The sequence below is a fragment of the Felis catus genome, chromosome A1 (assembly GCF_018350175.1).
Source record: "Felis catus isolate Fca126 chromosome A1, F.catus_Fca126_mat1.0, whole genome shotgun sequence".
NCBI lineage: Eukaryota > Metazoa > Chordata > Mammalia > Carnivora > Felidae > Felis > Felis catus.
Window position 1 is genome coordinate 80,710,481 of NC_058368.1, and position 20,732 is coordinate 80,731,212.

At 52.5% G+C, this 20,732-nt stretch overlaps 1 protein-coding gene and 1 long non-coding RNA gene across 2 annotated transcripts; one reads left to right on the top strand and one right to left on the bottom strand.

The window, feature by feature from the left end:
- Positions 1-503: 503 nt before the first annotated feature.
- LOC102899894 lies at positions 504-3,900 on the bottom strand. The gene is made up of 4 exons (XR_890113.4): positions 3,743-3,900; positions 3,565-3,666; positions 2,403-2,475; positions 504-1,394 (listed from the first exon to the last, which is right to left on the bottom strand). It is a non-coding gene; the product is annotated as an uncharacterized LOC102899894 (long non-coding RNA).
- On the top strand, positions 3,891-20,706 carry TEX29 (testis expressed 29). The gene is made up of 6 exons (XM_023253282.2): positions 3,891-4,077; positions 4,185-4,277; positions 7,861-7,971; positions 18,945-19,014; positions 19,701-19,870; positions 20,537-20,706. Exons 2-6 carry the CDS (start codon positions 4,220-4,222, stop codon positions 20,575-20,577), a joined length of 450 nt encoding a protein of 149 aa, XP_023109050.1. The 5' UTR covers positions 3,891-4,077; positions 4,185-4,219; the 3' UTR covers positions 20,578-20,706.
- The last annotated feature ends 26 nt before the right edge of the window (positions 20,707-20,732 follow it).

The window sequence follows — 20,732 nt, forward strand, 5'->3', positions numbered from 1 at the left end:
GGGGGTCCGTGCGCCGGGCGAGGCACACGGCCACGGCCACCCGGGGTGCCCGGCCACCAACGTGGTGTCCAGAGTTTGGAGGATTTCTAGTTTTTCAGGCTGAGATGGGACCTTGAGAAAGTCCCTTGTGTTGGTTTGCATTGTAAATCAGCTGCGCTGGTATCTCAATTCAAGTTTTTCTTACCGGGGCACTTGTATATACTTGCTGGTCTTTATGAAGTCCCTGCATGGGGAGAGACGCAGGGGGCACGAGGTAAGAAGTGCGCAGCCCCTCTCCCGATACTCTCGCCTGCTTCCACGAAGGTAACCAGTGTGATGGGTTCTTTTGGGCAGAGGCAAACCTGTGGTGTTTGTGCGATTTTGTTCCCCGCAATGAGAGCACGTTGTGTTCGCTAACTGGCCTTTTTCTTAAATCCATGTGGGAAAATAGTGGCTCCCGGTACCACATCATAAAAACTTGCAGGTGTAGTAAAGACCTAGGTAGGAAAAAGAAAACTCGAAACTTTCAGAGTACGGCACTTTTATGCCTTTTGCTGGGACTGCCTTTTGTGGGTAACGAATCCCCAGTATCCATTTTGGGGAGTGTGGGCTGCCTGTGTGGGGCAGCCGCATAAATATCCCACTGGTGGAAAGCATCAGTTTATTTCAGTGCTGGGGGGCGGGGGGCAGTTCGTATTGCAGAGGCTCCGGTGAGTATCCTGTGTGCAACCAGGTAGGTATTGCTGTACGATTTATTTCTAGAAATGTGTGTTTTAATTTTGATGGAATTTGCCAGAGTCCCAGAAAACATTTTAAGAAGTAACGTTCTTGACGATACTGCACTTCTAGTTTTTCGAAAAAAGGAGTCTCGGTCTGAATGCTGTCTGCAGCCTTTCCCTCGTTACTGGTGTGCACACACCCATGCCGTGGACTCCCCGTGGACTCCTCAGAAAGGCAGTTGTGGCAGTGCACACCCGCTGGCCACTGGCTCATAAAGCAAGTGGAGCTGGCCTCAGTGTCCCCCCGGGACCTCCTCTCTGGCTCTGCTTTTCCCCCTGCAATTCCGCAAAGCAAAGGTGCCCGGCCCCGACTGGGTCGGGCAGGCTGCCTCTCTCTCCAGCTCCTGGGTGCTGGTGCGAGGCGTCCGGCCCGGCTCCGGGCAGAGGGGACAATTGCTGAGGCAGTGCTCCGGGCACTGGTTGGTGCTCTGAGGGCCCCAAGTCTTGGAGTGCATTGCCTGGGGAGGGGGGAGTCGGGTAGCCAGCAGGCTGGTGGCCTCGTGCGTGGTTCTGTGGGTGTCTGGCGTCTGCTTCGTGTCCAGTAGCAGGGGAGAACTGGTCTCAGCTCGGTGCTGTCAGTCACGAGACACACATTGATTGCTGTGCCTGAGGCTTTCTCGTATGGAGCCAGTCAAGCTTACGGAAGAGGGAGAGTCAACAGTCAGGGCCCCCTGAGACTACTTGCCATTCCCTGTACCGTGGTCCCCTGGCCTTGCCATCATCGTGTCTGGAGAGCAGTCGGGAGGAGAGGCCAGGGGACCCTCCCTTCTGGCCCTTCAGTCCCCAGGGAAGCCCTGCTTCCCTCGTAAACACAGCAAATTGCATCGTTTGTGTTTTACACATGCTTTTACAGAGCTGCTTTAGTTGTGCAGTCTCCTTTTTGGCCACCAGCCTGTTTCTCTTTCCCCTGGGTGGATAGACCTCTCAGGAGACCCTGATGGGCTCTGTCCCCACTCCCTGTACTTGCCCACAAGTGATGCACAATGTGGCAGGGCTGCTGCTCCCTCAGTGGTCCTGGCTCCCCCTGCCCTTGAGGAGGATTCCCAGAGTGCCCGTGCCCACCCAGCTGAGCTGACTTGGATCCTGTCCTGACCACTCCCCCCTTCCCACAGTGCTGCACACCTCCCCCGCCCAGTCTTTACGCCCCCCCCCCCCCCAGGTTGGTGGCATCTGTCTGAGGCACTGGCCCCTTCAGAGGTGGGGCTGGAGTGATGCTGCTGTCGTAGGTTAACCAAATCCCGTTAGAGCGTTTGTAAAAGGCTAGTAGTTGAAGTTCTTGTGGAAGTCGTAATGGGCCCCCATGGTACTTTTCCTATGTCAGAAAACCCAGGACAGCACCCACATTGTCCCACGGGAAGACCTCACAGTTGACAACAGCAAGTGTCTTTCTCTTAGCTAGAATAAAATCCGTTAAGGGCGGTCGCTACTTATCCCGGGGAAACAGGACTCGGGGTAACGGGCAACGCAGGCCACGCTGGCTGCTCCCTTTGCCCAGCCTGTGCCTTCCACAGCCGCACATGTCATAGCCGACACTCGGCTAAGCAAATGAGCTCCATCCACACTGTTCAGCCGCCAGGGGACCAAGTGCTGAGGCGCACCGCTCCCTGGATGAAGCTTGAAACCCTGTGAGTGAAAGACACACACCCACGACCGTGTGCTCTGTGCTTCTGTCGGTAGGCAACCTTCAGAGGCAGACCTTGCAGACAGGAGGTGGAGCCTGGGGGGAGAGAGAGCCTCCCTGAGCTGATGGAACCATTCTCACGTGGGTGGTGATGGTTGCAAACTGTGAACACGCCCACTGCAAGTGGGTGAAGCGTGCGGTACGTGAATTACACGTGGGGGGTGATGGGCTAGCGTGTGGGGCTGCCAGAAGCCCTGCCTGACCTCAGGACCCCAGATGTGGGCACTACTGTTCACTGGGCTTCAGCTACGCGTCGGTCACTGGGTCCTGACCCTCGTGTTACAGATGAGGAAACTTACAAGGAGGGGGACCAAAGCCTGCGCCCGACTGGTGTGACTCCACGGGCTCACCACAGACCCCCTGCTCTCCAGGCTGCTCTCGCTGGGGGGCTGGTCTTCTTGCTGAGGCCTTCTCCCTGCCACCTTCGTGCTCCTAGGTCCATCCCATGCTCTGTGGCGGCCTGGTGGTCATGGTTTGCCTTCTCCCAGGTCTCCCTGAGGCTGGGGCCTTGACACTCCCTAGCCACTGCTCTTGGGGTCACAATGGGACAGGTCCCAGCACGATGCTTCCCTGACCCCCTCCCTTCTGGTGGCAGTTCATTGTCCCGGGCTCAGCCAGCACGGCTCCCTAACCTCACAGGGCTGGCTGTGGCCTCCATGACCCTCCTGCCATGTCCTAGGGCTTCCTTCCCACCTGCCATCTGCTAGCACCCAGCCCTCCCCAGTGGGTCCCTGCTCCTCACTCCAGGTGTGGGACAGGGACAGGACGGTCACCTGGGCCTCATTGCTGGTCTCACTTCTCTGGGCTGGGCACAGGCCTCCCCTTCTCTCCCACTCTTCCCGAGCTCCCACCTCCCAGGCCTCATGGAGGTCCTGTGGCCCAGCAGGTTCCTTCTCCAAGGCACTCAGATGGCTTTCCACCCCACCATGGGACCTCAGCCCCAGCTAGATTCGTCCATTTGGGTCTTTAGGTCCCTAAGTGCACAGCCTCCTGGTTTCTCAGATTGGCCAGGGGTGCCTCACCCTGTGGACTTTGCACTTGCTGCTTCTTCAAGCTTTTGCACACTCTCCCTCACTTCTCCCAAAACTCTTCAGACACCATATAAGCCCGAGGCCACCCGCTTACCCTGTGTAAGCAGAAAATCAGTCCTGACTGCGCTCTGCTGTCTTTTTCTCTGTAACACGTCTGATCTGATGTGGTCTGTCTCCTTCCGTGGGCTACACATCCCTGAGGTGGAGGGTTTATCTCAGCAAATGTGGACACCCCAAGAAGGAGGACCCAGGAGTGCCGGCAGGATACAAACCCGTGGTTCAGAAGCCAGGCCTGGGTGTCACGCAGAAGGGGGTCTTGGTGGTGTTCAAAGCCCCACCCCTTGCACTTGGGGTCCTTGCACTCCTCGACCATGTGAGAGTCCCTCCACCTTACAGCTGCCAGCATCGCCACCCTGCTCCCTCTGTGATGTCATGGGGTCTGTGTGACATCACAGCGGGCAGGGCGGGCCCACCACTGGAGCTAGGTCCCACTGGTGGGAGCGGTGGAGGGAGGAGGTGCAAGTTTGTTGGATCCAAAGTTGTCCACTTGAAGTGGAACTGTGGGACCGGGAGGCTGAGCAGGCTCAGTGGGGGACGTGGTTGCCAGGTGAGACCGGGGTCCGCTCTGCCCAGCCCCACCCCTGTCACTAGACCGACCACGGCCGCCAGCCCCCCGGCGAGGTCCCACCTGGGCTGCCCTGTTGTCTCCCCCAGGTTCCCTCGACCCCGCGTCTCCATCAGCTGCTACGATGAGATATGCGCCGGAATTAAAGAAATCCCCTTCTCACCTCCTGAAGAAATTTGCAGGTAACAGGGCAAGACCGCCGTGGGGGCTGGTCCACCCCAAGGTGATGGCGGTTAGTCACCGGCTTGAGCCAGGGAAGGGGGCAAAGGAACGTGTGCTTTCAAAAATAATGCAGGAAAAGGCTGTGCAGCCTCCTCTCTCAAAATTCTCAGTGCAGAAGGAAGCTCCTGGACCTGAGGCATTCACAAGAAACGCATTTAACTCCCGGGGCTCTAGGGTCAAACCCGGTTCACTGTGAGGTGTCAGACTTAACCTTCTGTCTCAAAGTGGTTATGGTGAGAGTGACTTTTTCGTGAGGGGAACACGTTTCTCCGTGGTAAAGCCCTCCTCCCCCTTCCCTGGTGCCCAGGGTCTGCAGTCGGACCCCTGGTACTGGGTGCTGAAGGAGTCTGCTAAGATGTGGCTTTCTACAAGGCTTGCGGTCACTGGGAGCCCCAAGGTAGGTGTCCTGGAAGCCTGAGACCCTGGGGGACCACGTGAGGAGAGGGAAGGGCCGTTCCTGCTGTGCACGCTCGTGCTGACTTCTCAGGTAACCCTTCTACGTGCATTGCTTTGGTGACAAACAGAAGATAGGAAAGTGGAAGGAAAAGAAATTTGGTTTTCTTCTTTTTTTTAATTTGGCTTGGAGTCAGGCCTGACGAGGGAGGGTCCTGGGCTGGCCAAGCTTCCGTGAGACACATTTCTCCTGTCACCTGACAGGAATCCACTGAGGGCCAAGCCCTCAGGATGCCCTTGGGGGCCGGTCTCGGGGGGGCTGCATCACACAGGGCAGCCGGGAAACGATGGTCAGTGGGTCTCACTCGAGGCCCCAGGGTCCAGGCCCAGGCTCCAAACCAGGCCAAGGGGGCTCACAGGAGGGGCTGTGGTTTCTGATCAACGTGGCTCTGTGCAGAGGAGGCAGGTGGCCTGCACCTGGGGCACCGAGTGAGTGGCAGAGATGGCTGGCCTGGAGTGCCCCCCGAGTCTCCTGGTGGAAGCGCCCGTGTGGAGGACAGTCCGCTCTCAGGGCCTGGAGCATGGGTGGCCCATCTTGCCTCTATTCAGGGCGGTGAGACCAGGGGCCCTGGTGCCCACCCTGTTCTGAGGCTGGCCAGGTGCCCCTTCTCTGGGCGTGGCTGGAGCGGGTTGGCCATTGGGGGGCGGGAGGTCATTGTCCCTGTCCTCACTAGTCTGAAAGAGGGGCCTGCTCTCCTGGGTCACAGTGATCCACCTGCGTTTTGACCATAAACTGCCCTTCCACCAGTTTTGGGGGTGAACGCAAGTGCCTCTGTCGTCTTCTGTGGACATCGACGTGGCTGTTAAGTGTTACTCTGAGGTGTGGGAGGTGAACAGGCGGAGGGAGTGGGCAGGTAGGAGATGGGCCGGTGGGGTGGGCAGGTATGGGGGCTGGGCTGGCGGAGAGGGAAGGCAGGTGGGCAGGTGGCACCTTGTGTTACCACGGGCAAGGACGCGTCTGCACGAGGGCATGTGTGAGAGGACACGTAAGCATGGCAGAGGAAAGACCCGTGAGGACACTTGGAGAACCAAGCCAGACCCGCCTTCCTGGCTGTGACCCAAGGCACCTGGTCCTCATGAGGCACAGGGCACTTCCCCCAGGGATGTTGGGCCCCCTGCCCTTGTGTTTTATTTTGCCCCAGTCTCTGTTTCTCCAAAACCGGAGGTGCCCAGCGGCCTGGCCATCGCAAGGGCTGCCGTCTCCCTCTTCCTTGTTGCCTTTCTCACCTGGGCCCTGGCGTTCCCTGGATGTCATGGGCAGCACGGGGTGCAGCCCCAGCAGCCAGGCCCTGCCCAAGGAGATGCCAACCGTCTGGCTTCCGCCCCATCCCTAGGTCAGGTGTCAGGTACCATTCCCAGCGAGCAGCGTGTGGTGGGGCAGCTGAAGGCACCACTTCTGGTGCCCAATGGTCACATGATTGTGGGTTGTCCTTTGATGCTTTTAGCTGGCCAGTCCGGGGCTACAGGATGTCCTCAGTAAAGCCTCACTAACCCGCCCCCTGCCCCGTCTCTTGGGGGTTGTGGGCTGGGCGGAGGGGTCACGCCAGGGATGGAGATGTGGATGAGCTCTTTGTGTTGGGCACCTTTGCAGAAACACATCAGGACCTTGTGGGAGGTGCAGGCAGAGAAAACAGTCCTGGGGAGGAGGGGGTGTGCACAGAGGTCTCAGGTGTAATGGGGCACTGAGCTTCCACACGGGTGTGCTGGGGGGCCAGCTGCTGTGGCAAACGATCCCATTCGAGTGGTCAGGATGGGAACTCACATACCTGTGTTTTCTCACCTGGGGAGTAACATTGAAGAGACAGTCATGAACAAAGTTACGCCTGAACGCATTGTTTCCCCCCCCCCCCCCCCGTGCTGTTTACCAAGATAAACTTCCACTGTCATGGAGCCATGTGGAGAATGTCCCCTAGGCTCCGTGAAGGGCACCCACCAAATGGGTCCTGTGGAGACAGTGGGAAAGGGGAGATCTGGGCTCTGCCTGGCAGCTGTGCGGTCTTGGGTCTCCTGGAACTCTCTGGAGCCGGTGTTTGCCTCCACCCTGACTGTCCTGTGGGAGCCACCAGCGGGCACCATGTGGCCACCCTGAGCGCCTGGCAGGCCTTCTGCAGCCCAGGCCCCATCTGAGGTGGAGCTGGGCAGGTGGCTGAGGGCTGGGTGACCGCAGGCGGCGGGGGAGGCCGGCCCCACCCGCCCCGCAAGCCTGGCTGTAGTGGGGGGCAGTGGGGCAGGAGGGTGACAGCCAGACTTCCTCATCTCCGACCCTGCCTCGCCTCGTGTTGCCAGTCCTGCCACACGTCTGGGCTGTGCTGCTGTGTCCGCAGTGACATTCCAAACGCACGTCTCAGAAAAGAGCAGGAGGGACGGTGGGTTTCCCTGGAGCCCCTGCACCTGAAAGGCTTACCAGCCCCAAGGCAGCCGGAGACCCCTCCTCCCTTTCCCTCGGGACCGGAAGCCCCAGCAGGGTCTGGGGCAGATGTTGCTGACTGCTGGTTAGGGGACTCACTCGTCCTCCTAGCTGGACACGGGTTAGCCGTTGGTGCCAGAGCTGTGCTGAGCACTGTCCCCACCATCTGCTCATGCACGTTCAGTGTGTTCACTTCTGAGTTTTTTCTTTTTTTTTTTTTTTTTGGTCAAAACTGTCACTTCACTTGGTCCTTTTGATTCAACTTGAAAATGCCGAACTACCCCTTAGCCTGTGTTGATAATTTTAACTCACGTGTGCTTAAATGTGCATTAATTACGCATTATAACCTGAACCCCCCACATCCGCTGGCTGTATCAGATCTTTGTTTTCTGTTTGCTTTGCAGAGTGCCGATGTGCGCGAGCACTCTGCTGAGATGCTCTATCTCCTTAATCAGCAGGGGACTCTGCATTATTCTGTGCAGTTAGCTTGACATTGTTTTGTTCAGAAATCTAACTCATTCTAGATCCTCGTGTCAAAGTGAGATTCGTCGGATGCATAATTAAAAGCATAACAAAACCCCACAGTGCAAGCCCACAGGTGCCCCCTCCCAGGCACGAGTATTTAGAACTCCGCTGCGGCTGTGTTCTTGGTGCTAATGGCTGTGTGCGTCTGTGCTTTGCAGTGTGTGACATTCCTCTCTACAACATATGTGACTACAATATCACCAGAGACCGGTGCAAGGAACTCGGGTGCTGCTTCTACAAAGGCGTGTGCTATGAAAAAGCAGTTCCCAGTAAGTACCCGGGAAGCCCGCCTCCCTCCCGGGCGCCTCCTGCTGGACGGGCCTCTGTTGTTCCCTGGTCCCATCACTCTGCTTGGCACCTTGGTGGGAAGAGCAGTTTTAGGGTCTGTGAACGAGGGAAGAGCCACCAGAGGAAATTCACTCCCAGATGGAATCCACCTGATACTAGGGAGGGTACTTCTGGGACCCTGGGCACACTGGGGGTGCAGAAGCAGCTGGTTCCGGGCGTGCTGGTCACCAGCTGTGCACAAGATCAGACCCACTGAGCATGGGCACTGGAGCCCTGCAGCCGGGGCACGAGGGCCAAGGACGAGCCCCGATGGGGCTTCTCCTCAGGCTTGTCACCGTCAGAACAAAACCAGACTCCCACTGAGGTGCATATCCTGACCCCTGGGGCCTGGGATGTGCCTGGGGAGACCAGGCCGGCAGGGGGTCCAGGGATGAGGGGGCAGTGGGGGCAGGGAGAGGCCGCCACCCTCAGAGTAGGGCCCGCTTCCTGGAGGTGGTGAGGGAGGCACACGGTGGAAGGAAACGGGGGAGTCACGGGTGGGAGAGGCAGGTGTGGAGGGGGTGTTAGCGGGGCCCCTGTGGGAAGGGCTCTCTAGTGATGCAGTCTGGGTGTTTACTCACACCTCACAGCTTTGGTCTTCTGTGCCTCGAGAATTTTCTTCTTCTTCGTTTCTACTATTCGTTTTGAGAGAGTGCGAGAACAAGCACGAGCAGGGGAGGGACAGAGAGAGAGGGAGAGAGAAAGGATCCCAAGCAGGCTCCGTGCTGTCAGTGCAGGGCCCGGCATGGGCCTCAAACTCACGAGCTGTGAGATCATGACCTGAGCTGAAATCAGCACTTGGACACTCAACCGACTGAGCCACCTAGGCACCCCCGCCCCTAGAATTTTCTAAATAGTTGCAAACCCGTCAAGAAATTCCACTTGATGACTGATGTGTCTTCTTGCCTGTTTGTGGCCCTTTCAGCAATGAGGATGCTTGGCTCTAGGAGTGTCTGGGAACGGACAAACAAGTCTCTGCAATGAGGCGGCCTGCTCAGGGCCCTGTTGGAGAGGGGGAGGGGCCGGCAGGCAGGAGGAGCTGGCAGCGGGCCGTGGTCGCCCAGCAGGTCCGGTGCTGTGGGACAGCGTGTCCCAGGCCACTCTGCTCTGTCCCCCGTCCCCAGTGGATAAAGGCACACTCGTGCCACACAACTGGGAAGGTTTCTTCTAGTTTCCTCCTGTGAGCCCCAGGTAGGCTGAGCCCTTAGAGACAGACATGGGGACTTTCCTCTCATTCCTGGACACGGGAAGGCCTAGCAAGTCAGGAACAATTGTGACCGGTAACTGTTACCAAAGAGTGACCCACTGGGGCCACCTGGATCCCGCCTAGCCAGCGCCTTCAAGAAGAAAGTGACCTTTTGGACAAAAGGATTCAAGAAGCAAAAGCCATTGGGGGATCCTGGCTTGCCAAGGGGAAGCCTGTGTCTTGCTTTATGGTGAAGATTTGGCACTTGGGGCAAAAGAAGAGGAAGTTTGGCTTCTCAGAAAGAGGCGAGTCAGAGGCCATGAGAAACACCATCAATAGCTGGGAAGATTTCCTGATGACAATGTATCTTCCAGATCTTGACTTGGGAAGACTTGGGTCCAGACCCTCACTACTGATCTCTGCCTCTGGGAGACCCAGGCATCTCTAGGATCCCACACCTTCCCCTGAACCTGTAGATAGAAACAACTGGAAGTTACCTCTTTTTTGGTTGTTATCTTTGCTGAGACAAAATTCCTATAAAATTTACCCTTTTAAAGTACACAGTTCGTTGGCTTTTGGTATATTCACAGAGTTGAATCCCCACTATCCCGTCCAGAGCATTTTTATTATCCCCAGAAGAAACCCTGTACTCATCAACTGGACAATCCCCATTCCCCGTCCCCCCACCCCACCTCCAACCCCGGCAACCACCGATTGGCCTCTATGGGTTTTCCTCTTCTAGACATTTCCTATTAATGGAATCCTACAGTGTGTGCCTTGTGTATCTGGCTTCTTTCACACGATGTTTTCAAAACACGTCCGTGTTACAGTCAGCATTTTATGCTTTTGTATGGTTGAATAACATTCCGGTATATGGACATGTCACATTTCGTTTACCCCTGTATCACTTAATGGACATTTGGGTGGCTTACACTTTTTAGCTATTACGGATAATGCCACTATGAACATTTGTGTGTAGGTTTTTGCATGAACCTGTTTCCACTTCCCTTGTGTGTTTACCTAGAACCAGAATTGCTGGATCATACGTTAACTATATTTAAAAATTTGTTAAGGAACTGCCAAACTACTTTCCCAATTGCTGCACTGTTTGATAGTCTCAAGAGCAGTACGTGAGGATTCCAGTTTCTCCCCATCCTCACCGGCACTAGTTGTCTTTCTTTTTGATTATAGCCATCATGGTAGATGTGGAGTTGTAGGTCACTGGGGTTTTCATTGGTGTTTCCCTGATGAGTACCATGGTGAGTGTGTTTGCATATGCATTATTATGGGCATTTGTATATCTTCTCTGAAGAAAAGTCCATTCAGACTCCTTGCCCGATTTTTAACTGGGTTGATTGTCTGTTTATTGTGGGGTTGTAAGAGCTCTTTGTATATTCTGGATAGTAGACCCTTAACAGATACGTGATTTGCACCTACTTCCTCCCAATCTGTTTGGTCGTTTTACCTTCTTGATAGTGCCTCTTTGAAGCACAAACTTTCTTAGTTTTGACGATGCCTAGTTGGTTTGTTTGTTCTTTGGCTGTTTGTGCTTTTGGTGTCCTAGCTAAGAAACTAGTGTCTAATCCAAGACACAAAGATTTACATCTCTGGTATTTTCTAAGAAGTTTATAGTTTTAGCTTATACATCCATGTTTCTGGTCCATTTTGAGTTTTAATTTTTTTTTTACGTGTTGTGAGGCAGGGATCCAACTTCATTCTTTTGCATACAGATATCCAGGTGTCCCAGCATCATTTGTTGAAAAGACCATTCTTTCCCCCGTTGAATTGCTTTGGCATCCTTGTTGAAAATCAATTGCCCGTAAATGTGAGGGTTTATTTCTGGACTATTGTTTTATTCCACTAAGCCGGTATCACACCATTTTGATTAATGTAGCTTTATAATAAATGTTGAAATTGAAAAGCATGAGTCTTCCAACTTTGTTCTTTTTAAAGGTTGTTTTGGTTACTGTGGATTCTTTGTATTTCCATATTAATTTAGGATCAGCTTGTCAATTTCTGAAAAAAATGCCCTCTAACATTTTGATGGGGATATTTGTGTTGAATCTATAGATAACTTGGGGGTGGGTATTACCATTTTAATAATGTTAATTTTGGTCCATGAACAAGGATGTCTTTCCACTTATTTAGATCTTTTCTTTCAACAGTATTTTATAGTTTCTAGTTGTGTTTCTTTTGTTACATTTATTCCTAAGCATCTTATTCTCTCTGATGTTGTTGTAAATGGATATATCTCTTTAGTTTGGTTTTCAGATTGTATATAGAACCCTAGGAATATACACAGGAAAATGGAAAGTTTGCTAGAATACAGAAATATAATTGACTTTTGTATGTTGATCTTGTATGACTTCCCATTTTTAGTTGGTTACTTAGGATCTTCTAGATATAAGAGTATATCATCTGCAGGGGGCACCTGGGTGGCGCAGTCGGTTAAGCGTCCAACTTCAGCCAGGTCACGATTTCGCGGTCCGTGAGTTCGAGCCCCGCGTCAGGCTCTGGGCTGATGGCTCAGAGCCTGGAGCCTGTTTCCAATTCTGTGTCTCCCTCTCTCTCTGCCCCTCCCCCGTTCATGCTCTGTCTCTCTCTGTCCCAAAAATAAATAAATGTTGAAAAAAAAAAAAGAGTATATCATCTGCAAATAGAGATCATTTCACTTCTTTCTTTTAATACAGTTGGTTTCATTTCACTTTCTTGCTTAATTGCCCTGGCTAGAAACTCACTGATTCCATTCATCAGTGAGAATGGACATCCTTCTCTGGTCCCTGATCTTGAAAGAGTTTTCAGCGTCTCATCATTTACATGTGCTGGTAGCCGTGGGTTTTACTAGAGGCCATTTATCAGGTCAAGTAAGTTCCCTTCTCTTCCTACTCTTTGGAGGGTTTTTATTACGAAAGGTGGTGGATTTTATAAAATTCTTTTTCTGCATCTAGTGGTGCTCTTGATGACAACTGTGGATTTGAGTTACTGTCTAGTATCCCATCCTTTCATCTGGAAGGACTCCCTTTAGCATTTTTGGTAAGACAGGTCTGCTAGTGATGAAGTCTCTGTTTTTGTGTATCTGGGGATGTATTAATCTGTCCTTCATTTTTGAAGGATAGAGTTGCAGTGTATAAAATTCCTAACTGGCAGTCCTTCTCTGTCAACACGTAGAGTATTTCATCTTTAAGCCTTCTGACCTCCATGGTTTCTGACAAGGAATCTGCTTTTAGTCTTGAGGCTTCTTTATATAAAGCATGTTTCTTCTGCTGTTTCCAAGATTCTCTTTTGACTGTTTGCCGTGTGTCTTTGAATTTATCCTCATCATCAAATGTGGGAAATTTTGCCATTTCTTCAGACATTCTCCTGTCTGTCTACTCCCTCTGGGCCTCTCATTGTGTGTATTTGGTCCACCCCACAGGTCTCTGAGGCTCTGTGAGCTTTTCTTGATCCTATTTTCTGTTACTCGGACTGGGTAATCTCAACTCATTTATCTTCAAGTCTGCAGGTTCTTTCTTTAGCCCACCCCAATCTGTTGAGCTCCTCTAGTGATGTTTTCATTTCTGGTATCATATTCTCAACTCCAGAATTTCTATTTTGTTCTTTTCTAAAAAAATAATTTCTGTGTCTGTATTGGTACTTTCTACTTGGTGAGATACCGTTCTCATACTTTAGCTCTTCAGATAATGGTTTCCTTCAGTCTTTTGACCATATTTAAATTTTTTTATGTTTATTTATTTTTGAGAGAGAGAGAGACAGACAGACCATGAGTGGGGTAGGGCAGAGAGAGAGGGAGACACAGAATCCGAAGCAGGCTCCAGGCTCCGAGCTGTCAGCACAGAGCCTGATGCGGGGCTCGAACTCACGAACTGTGAGATCATGACCTGAGCTGAAGTCAGACCCTCAACCGACTGAGCCACCCAGGCGCCCCTCTTTTGACCGTATTTAAAGGGGCTAATTTAAAGTCTTTGTTTGGTGATTCCAACATCTAGTCTTCCTCAAGGACAGTTTCTACTGATGGGGTGTGTGTGTGGCCATACTTGTTTCTTTGCATATCTAATGTTTTCTGTTGAAAACTAGACATTTAGAAATATGTGGCACCTGTGAAAACTGTGTTCTCCTGCCTCTCCAAAGTTGTCATTGGCGTTGTTTAATGACTTTTCTGAATGAATTCAGTAAAGTCTGTATTCTTTGTGGTCTGCAGCCATTGAAGACTCTGCTTGTTAGTCTGCTGGTCAGCTAATGGCAGAAGTCTGCCGAGATGCTTGGAAACAATGTCTCACAGTCTTCGCTTAGGGGCTCTATGTGTGTGTTGGGGACATACCTTCAGCCGTCAGCCAATTTTCAACTGTGCCTTAATCTTTACTCCACGCTTACACAGAACCTTGAGTTCAGCCAGAAGTGAGAGCCTAGGACCTTCTCTGGTATTTCCTCTGTACGCACACAGCCTTGAGTATGCCCATTGCCTTCTAGATTCCAGGGAATATGTCGCAGCTTTTCAAATCCCCTTCAGACAGATAATTCCCCAAGTTTTCCTTTTAAGCTTTCTGGTCCACCTATTGTCTACCCCCAAGTGCTGTCGGCCACTTTAGCTGCCATGATTTTCCACAGTTGCCTCTGTTTTCAACAAATGCCTGAGAGAAAGCTGTTCACGCTAAATTAGCTCCAAGTCAGGTCAAACAAAGACAACCTTGCAATTGGGATCTTCTAGTGAAGTGGCAGGTGGACAAAGTAATGACGGTGCTCTGGGCCTGGGACTTTGAAGGATCTTCAGCCCTGCTCTGCTCCCTCCAGGGATGCCAGGCTGCTAGTGGTCGCCATGACTGTGGGCTATTGGTTCAAGACTCGCATGGAATTAGAGGTGAGCAGGAGTGGGAATAGGGCAAGTTAAAATGTCCACAGGTCACTGTTCTTAGTGACCGTCATCTGTTCCTCTGCAAGCTTTTGATTGGTTAAGTTTCTGAGTTCCGAAAAAGTAGATTCTGACAAATGGTGCCAATGTTCTCACTGGTTTTTATGGAGGAAGGATCTGGTGGGGGAGGGGGGTTCTTTTCTGCCATGTTTTTTTTTTTTTAATTCCTGATGTCACACTGGAAATTATGGACTTCGGTGAACCTCCGGTCCAGTCATACACAAGCGGGTGGTGAGAGCGGCAGGGAGTCACGGCGCTTTGTCTCTAAAGGGGTTTGCCCTCCCGCCTTTTCATCATAAACCCACAACCTTCAGGCAGAACCCTGCCTGGGCCCCAGTCTTCCAGCGTGGGATGGCCTGCTGCCCGGCGGCTTGCTCTGAGCAGAGTCCACGGCCCTGGTGGCGGTCTGGCCGTCATCTGGTGCTTTTTGCATTTGTCATCTTTCTGTCTTTCTGTGGCCTCAGTGGCCTGCCGCACACATCTCACTACTTGGGGGCCACAGACGAGTAGGGTCCGGCTCACTTCCATTTCCATTGTGGAGTTCTCTTTCCTGGAAGGCTCTGATGTCTTCCTGAGGTTTTTCAGAGATGTTTACCATTTGGGGCTTCTAAAAGCAGGAGACCTTCCCATCCAAAGGGCATTTGAATGTGTTCTTTCAGTCTTACACATATGAAGGTGCAGAAGCTGTTCGGTTCCCTGATGAGGTCACGCACGCGGTCATGGTCTTTGGTGGTCACCCTGGTTCACTCCCGCCCCAGGGAGACAGCCCCAACAGCAGAAGGTGGTGAAATGGATCCTTCAGGGGAGATTGCAGCTGGCAAGGGCACACAGATTCAAGCTGCTGCCGCTTCTGTTTCCATCTGTCCCTCCCCTGAGCATCTTGTCAGGAGCATTTTATGCAGGAGTTGGCCATTTTGTGCTTGTTAGTATGCAATTGAGACGTTGCTTATGTTAACATTATTACTTATGCCCATAACTCATATGAAGAATGAGCCTTATTCTTTTTTTTTATTTCCCATTTTTTAAATTTTTTTTATATGAAATTTATTGTCAAATTGGTTTCCATACAACACCCAGTGCTCATCCCAACAGGTGCCCTCCTCAGTGCCCATCCCCCCCCGGCCCCCATCAACCCTCAGTTTATTCTCAGTTTTTAAGAGTCTCTTATGGTTTGGCTCTCTCCCGCTCTAACTTTTTTTATACTACGTGGCAATGAGAAAGAATGAAATCCGGCCTTTTGTAGCAACGTGGATGGAACTGGAGAGCGTGATGCTAAGTGAAATAAGTCATACAGAGAAAGACAGATACCCTGCGTTTTCTCTCTTATGTGGATCCTGAGAAACTTAACAGAAGGCCACAGGAGAGGGGAAGGAAGAATGAGCCTTGTTCTTGACAGCACCTGATTTACCAGTGTCTGTAAGGAACCCAGAAAAGAACACAAAGTCTCAAGAATTTTTTGTCCTGGAAGAGGCGTCACTGTTCTACAAGTGGGGATATCGTTTCTGCATGGGGACAAGTGTTCATCCTCTCTCCATCCTTGCACTGTTCACACAGGAGTTGCGTGGGCGAGGCTTTTTCTTAACTTCTAACTTGTTTCAGGCTCGAGAGGCTGGGCCGTCTGTGGGAAGAGTCTGGGCAGTGAGCCCTGCATCTGGGTTCTCACTGAGCCCTCAAGATATTTTTCATTTCCTTGACATCTTTCTCATTCAAGACGGCAAGCGAGCCTTTGTGCTGTGTAAGTTGTAGTATTCGGTGACAGGGTATTGGGAGTTCTTTGTGCGCATAATTCTATGTTAGGAAAACCTTTCACCAGCTTCTTAAATTGGCTGGTTTGAAGTGCACATTGTGTTGTGGCATAATCTGTATTATTAAGAATATGAACTTGGGAAATTAGCATCAGATCTTTGAGAACAAATTGGGAATCCAAAGAGAAGGACTTACTGTCATTCTTTAGTCTTTAGGGCACGTTATTTAACACGTCACTTTTTTCCAAATGTTTGACTTCTGTTTCTTCACGGGAATCATGCAGATGATTTCAAAACTTTAAACTGCATCTGGGGGCGAACTTACCAAGAGATTTCTGAAAGAAAATTATACTTTCTTCAGTTGCTGCCATTTCTCTGTGACCAATCACAATATCTTGTTTATGATACACCATACATATCGTTTATAACAGATTGTGTGCTGGCCAGCTCCTGTGCAGAGAGAGTCACGGAGATGCAGTCTCTGCCTCCAGGAACTTGACACCAAGGACCAAAAATACTTGCACCTGTAAAGATGCGGAAGCTATACTGAGACTTGAATACTCACACATGGTCCATGTGCGTGTGTCTCTTCAATGGCTTCACTCACATAAATTCTAAATTTACACCATGAAGTAAGGGATCCACTGAGGAGCATATATTCCCTGGAATTCAAGAATTTGAGGGCTCCTTTCTTGTCCCTTAAAAGCTCCTGGTTTGCTCGTTCACTTGGGTCCTTGCATTCAATTCATTCAGCATCACTCAAAGTATACTTTCTCTGAGCCAAGCCCTTTGCCTACACCCTTGTATTAGTTATTGTTGCAGAACAAATTGCTCAAAATTTAGCTAAATAAGGTCACATTCATAGGTACCAGAGGTTTGGACCAACAGATCACTTGGGGGGGGGGCACAATTCCTAAATTGTGTCTAAATGATCTAAAGTGATGGCTTAGAAGCTTAGTTGGATGGTGTGGGGCTTGGCCACTCATCCATCCGAGGGCCCGACCAGAACTGAAAGGTCTTCTCCAAAGTGGCTCCCTTTGTGGGCACGTGGTTCTGACGGTTAACAGGAACCCCTTTCCCATGCCCTGAGGTCTGCTTCCCTGTCCTTATGACATGACTGTCTCTTTCCAGAGCGAGTGACCTGAGAAAGCTGGGTAGAAGCCACAGTGACACTCTGACCTAGCCTTAGAAGTTACATCCTGGTTCAGAGGTAATGCTATCTCTGCCCCATGGAGGTGTCTGTACCGACCTGCGTGTGAATACCAGGAGGCAAGCCCTCCCGCAGGCCATCTTAGAGGCTGGTTGTTCTAGCCCTGGGGATGGAGAGGTGAACTCAGGTGAACACATTGCCCTGGGAAAGGCATCCCTGAGAGAAGCCCCGGCTGATTAGAACAGAGCCTCCAACAAGTAGCTCGCCAGTTGGTTCACTGCTGTGGTGTGCTGGTGACCACACAGGCCAGCCCCCCACCCCCTCCGTCCTCTGCCTGATGCACGCTTGACCACGGAGCACCCTTCCTATGCCTGACCATCCCCTACTGAGCTCATATCAATATGAGAAAATTAAGCATTTGGCTTCAGCCCCCTTCAGTTTTCTGACTTCAGCCCCCACGGAAAGGATCCCGGAGGCCCCGTCCGTTCTCAGAGACCCTCTGGCTCAGTCCAGAGAATATAATTCCCACTGGAGTCACCTTCCCACGACTGGGAAGCAGCTTTCTCTGCAGCTACTGCTTAACCATCTGTCATGGGTTGAACCATGTTCCCCTAAGTGATCTGCCGAAGTTCAAACCTCCGGTACCTGTGAATGTGACCTTACGTAGAAACAGGGTCTTTGCAGATGTGATCAGTGAAGATGAGGTCATGCTGGAGTAGAGGCCCTGATTCCAATATGACTGGTGTCCTTCCAAGAGGAGCCTGAGTTAGACGCAGCGCACACAGGGGAGCACCACATGAAGACAGGGTCACGTGGGGAAGATGCCCCAAGATGACGAGGCAGAGAGCGGGGGACGCATCTACAAGGACAAGGACACCTGGGGGCGCCGGGCCCACCAGGAGATGGAAGAAGCAGGCAGGACCTCCCAGAGTCTTCGAGGGATACCTCCATTTTGGATTTCCACCTCTATAACCCAGACACTGTACTTCGCTATTGCGTTAAGCCACTGGTTAGTGGTGCTTTTTTCTAGCTGCCTCAGGACACGAAGGCCGCTCCCAAGGACACAGCGTCCAGCAGTATTCCTGCCAGTTAAGGATGGGTGAAAACAGTTTATGGGAGGAGGTAAGAAACTTGAAGCACATCTTGTCACTCAGGGTGGGGTTTGCAAGGAGGCTGGTCTCTGTCCCTTAAGAGTGAAAGTAGTGAGAGAAGCGGCAGTGGTGACAACGGTGTGTGTGCTGCCTGCTGGCAGCTCAGCTCTGCCCTCCAGTCCCCTGGACCCTTCCCTCTGCCTGTTGGAGACCGTGTTGGGTGGAGGGCTCCCGCCGGGGCACGCTCATGGGCACCAGGGCTCCCGGATACAGTGCCTCGCTCTGCCTGAGACCGCTCTGTGACACAGAGACCCACGAGTCCATCCCAGCTGGGTGGGAGAGGGTCCTGCGGTGGAGGGTCCCCAAGAGAAGGCTGGGCCTCACCTGTGCCTGCTTCCACAGGGGTGAAAAGGGGCCCAGAGCTTTCCTGCACTGGGGACCATGGCCACAGGGGCCGCCTGCCCCCTCCAAGAGTCACCTTGAGGCCTTGGCTCTTCCGGTGGGCTCGTCTAGGGAAGACATGGGCAGTGTGGGGACAGTGGAGCCCCTTGTTAGTACGGCAGCCTCGGGATAACTCGCCTGAAGATGGAGAAACCGGTTCCTGGGAATTGGAGGAGGGAGGCCCAGATCATGGGCGGCAAAGGGGCTTTTCTGGAGGAGACCAGGGAGCTGCCCGCACCACTGTCTTATGGGCAGCCCTCAGCTGTCCTCTTCATGGCCCGCGTGGAGACCGTGGCAGTGTCACCAGGGAAGGATTGGAGGAGAGGCCGCCTGGGCAGGGGCAGGGGTACTGCCCACCTCGGAGGCAGGACTGACTTGTAACAAACTGTTTTCCAGTCTACGTGCAGGTGTTTTCTGCCTTGATCGTGATCATTGCTGGGGCCTTTGTCATCACTATCATTTACAGGTCAGTTGTCTCTCCCTGTCTGAACTCACCCGCAAAAGGTGCAGGACGCAGGGCGCTAGGGAGCAGGTGGGGGATCCTCTCAGGGCCTGAGCTCCTGACAGCAGCCCCCATCCCCGGCCCATGCCAACGTTTAAGGAGCACCCACACTGTCAGCCCCCTGCCGGCCCCTGTTTGCCCGTGAGAACCCTGTCCGGTGTCTGCTGTTACGGTGTAGATGAGAATCTGCCCTCTCCTTTTGGTGGGGAGGACACGAGGCCGTGGCCACTGGCAGCTGCCCCCAGGCAGGCCTGGATTCCTCGCTGCCACTCGGGGCCAAGGTACCCCCACCGCAAGCCCCCTTGTGACATGGAGAAAAGCCAGTGAGACTAGTCAAGTCACTTTGTCCCACAGCAAGGAAAACCAGTCCCCTCCTGTGGGAACTCCTCTGGTGCCCGGTGACATCCTGAGTGGCCTTTCTGCACAGTCATACTGCCCCGTCCCTGTTCTCACCCTCCGGAGTCTGAATGCCACACACGATTGTGTGTTTGCAGCCTGTATAGGAAACTAACCTGGGAGCTATTAAGGCAAAGCGTGATCCTGAACCCTGCACCCTGTTTGAGGGGGACGTCTTGGTGGAGGACTGAGTGGCCCATTCAGTTTTCCATCTTTAATTTCCCTGATTGTAACAAAGAGTCTCTCCCCGTTAGAGTTGTTCAGGAGAGTAGGAGAGAAAAGGAAGTCCGCACGGAACTGCTTCCGTCACCCATGTCCAGCGATCAAGTGGAATTGACACTCTCCGGCGAGCAGGTGGGGTCCAAGCCTGGGAGTGCGGAGCCGTTGAACAGGAGCAAGGACAGCAAGGAGGAGGAAGAGGATGGTGAGGTGGAGGGCTGTCCCCGCACAGGGCGCAACTGAGGGAGCTCGTCTGTGCCGGGCATGTCCTGGCGGTGGTGTGGGGACCCGGCCGCTACCGTGACGGCCTGATGGTCTGTTGCTGCTGGTCCCAGGGGGGTGCTCTGCAGGAAGCACAGGCATTGGTATATGTATTAAGTCTCTCCTGGGGCTCTGGCCATCGTTGCTTTTCACAGGCGAGCACCTGGCCGGGTTAGAGAAGGAAGCGTCCCAAATGGTCAGTTCTGCCTTAGGTGGCATCTGCAGGGACACGCCCTCTCTGGGTCTCTCCTTAACCCGTCAGTCATGGAGACTTGGTTTTACTGGAGCAGTTGGGAAGCAGAAGGGCGGGGAGAAGAGGTCTCCTGAAACGTCTTTTAGGATCCAGATCCTTGCCCCTGACCAAGCCGTGTCTGACTGTGGTCTTTCCCGCAGGGCAGGGCGTCACCTTCTCAGGGCACTTTCTGCAGAGCGAAGCCACCAGAAGCCACGCTCTCCTTGGGTAACAGAGCAGGCAGCACAGACCCACTGACCAAACTGGCCTTTGAGTAAATCGTTGTTTACATGGCATATAATTGGCGTGTTCACAGACCTCATGACGTGGCTGAGTATTCCATTCAAAAGATCCACTCTTTCTTTATCTTAAATCCAGCAACACTGACAATAATGGAAGATGAAGAAACTGAGGACTGAGGTGTACGGCGGAGGCAGAGTGAAGGTTGGCAGAAACACCCAAGTGAAATGGTCCAGCTGGCGAACCGCTGTGAAGTGTGTGATGGAAACAGGACCAATGACGAGACAATAAAGGTATTTTAGATGCTTCTTGTTCCGTGTCGTTGAAGTCAGTG

Coding starts and splice junctions, on each gene's coding strand:
- TEX29 (XM_023253282.2), top strand. CDS start 4,220: ATGAGATATGCGCCGGAATTAAAGAAATCCCCTTCTCACCTCCTGAAG. Junction 4,278..7,860: donor CCTCCTGAAGAAATTTGCAG/GTAACAGGGCAA, acceptor TGTGCTTTGCAG/TGTGTGACATTCCTCTCTAC. Junction 19,015..19,700: donor GTCATCACTATCATTTACAG/GTCAGTTGTCTC, acceptor TCTCCCCGTTAG/AGTTGTTCAGGAGAGTAGGA.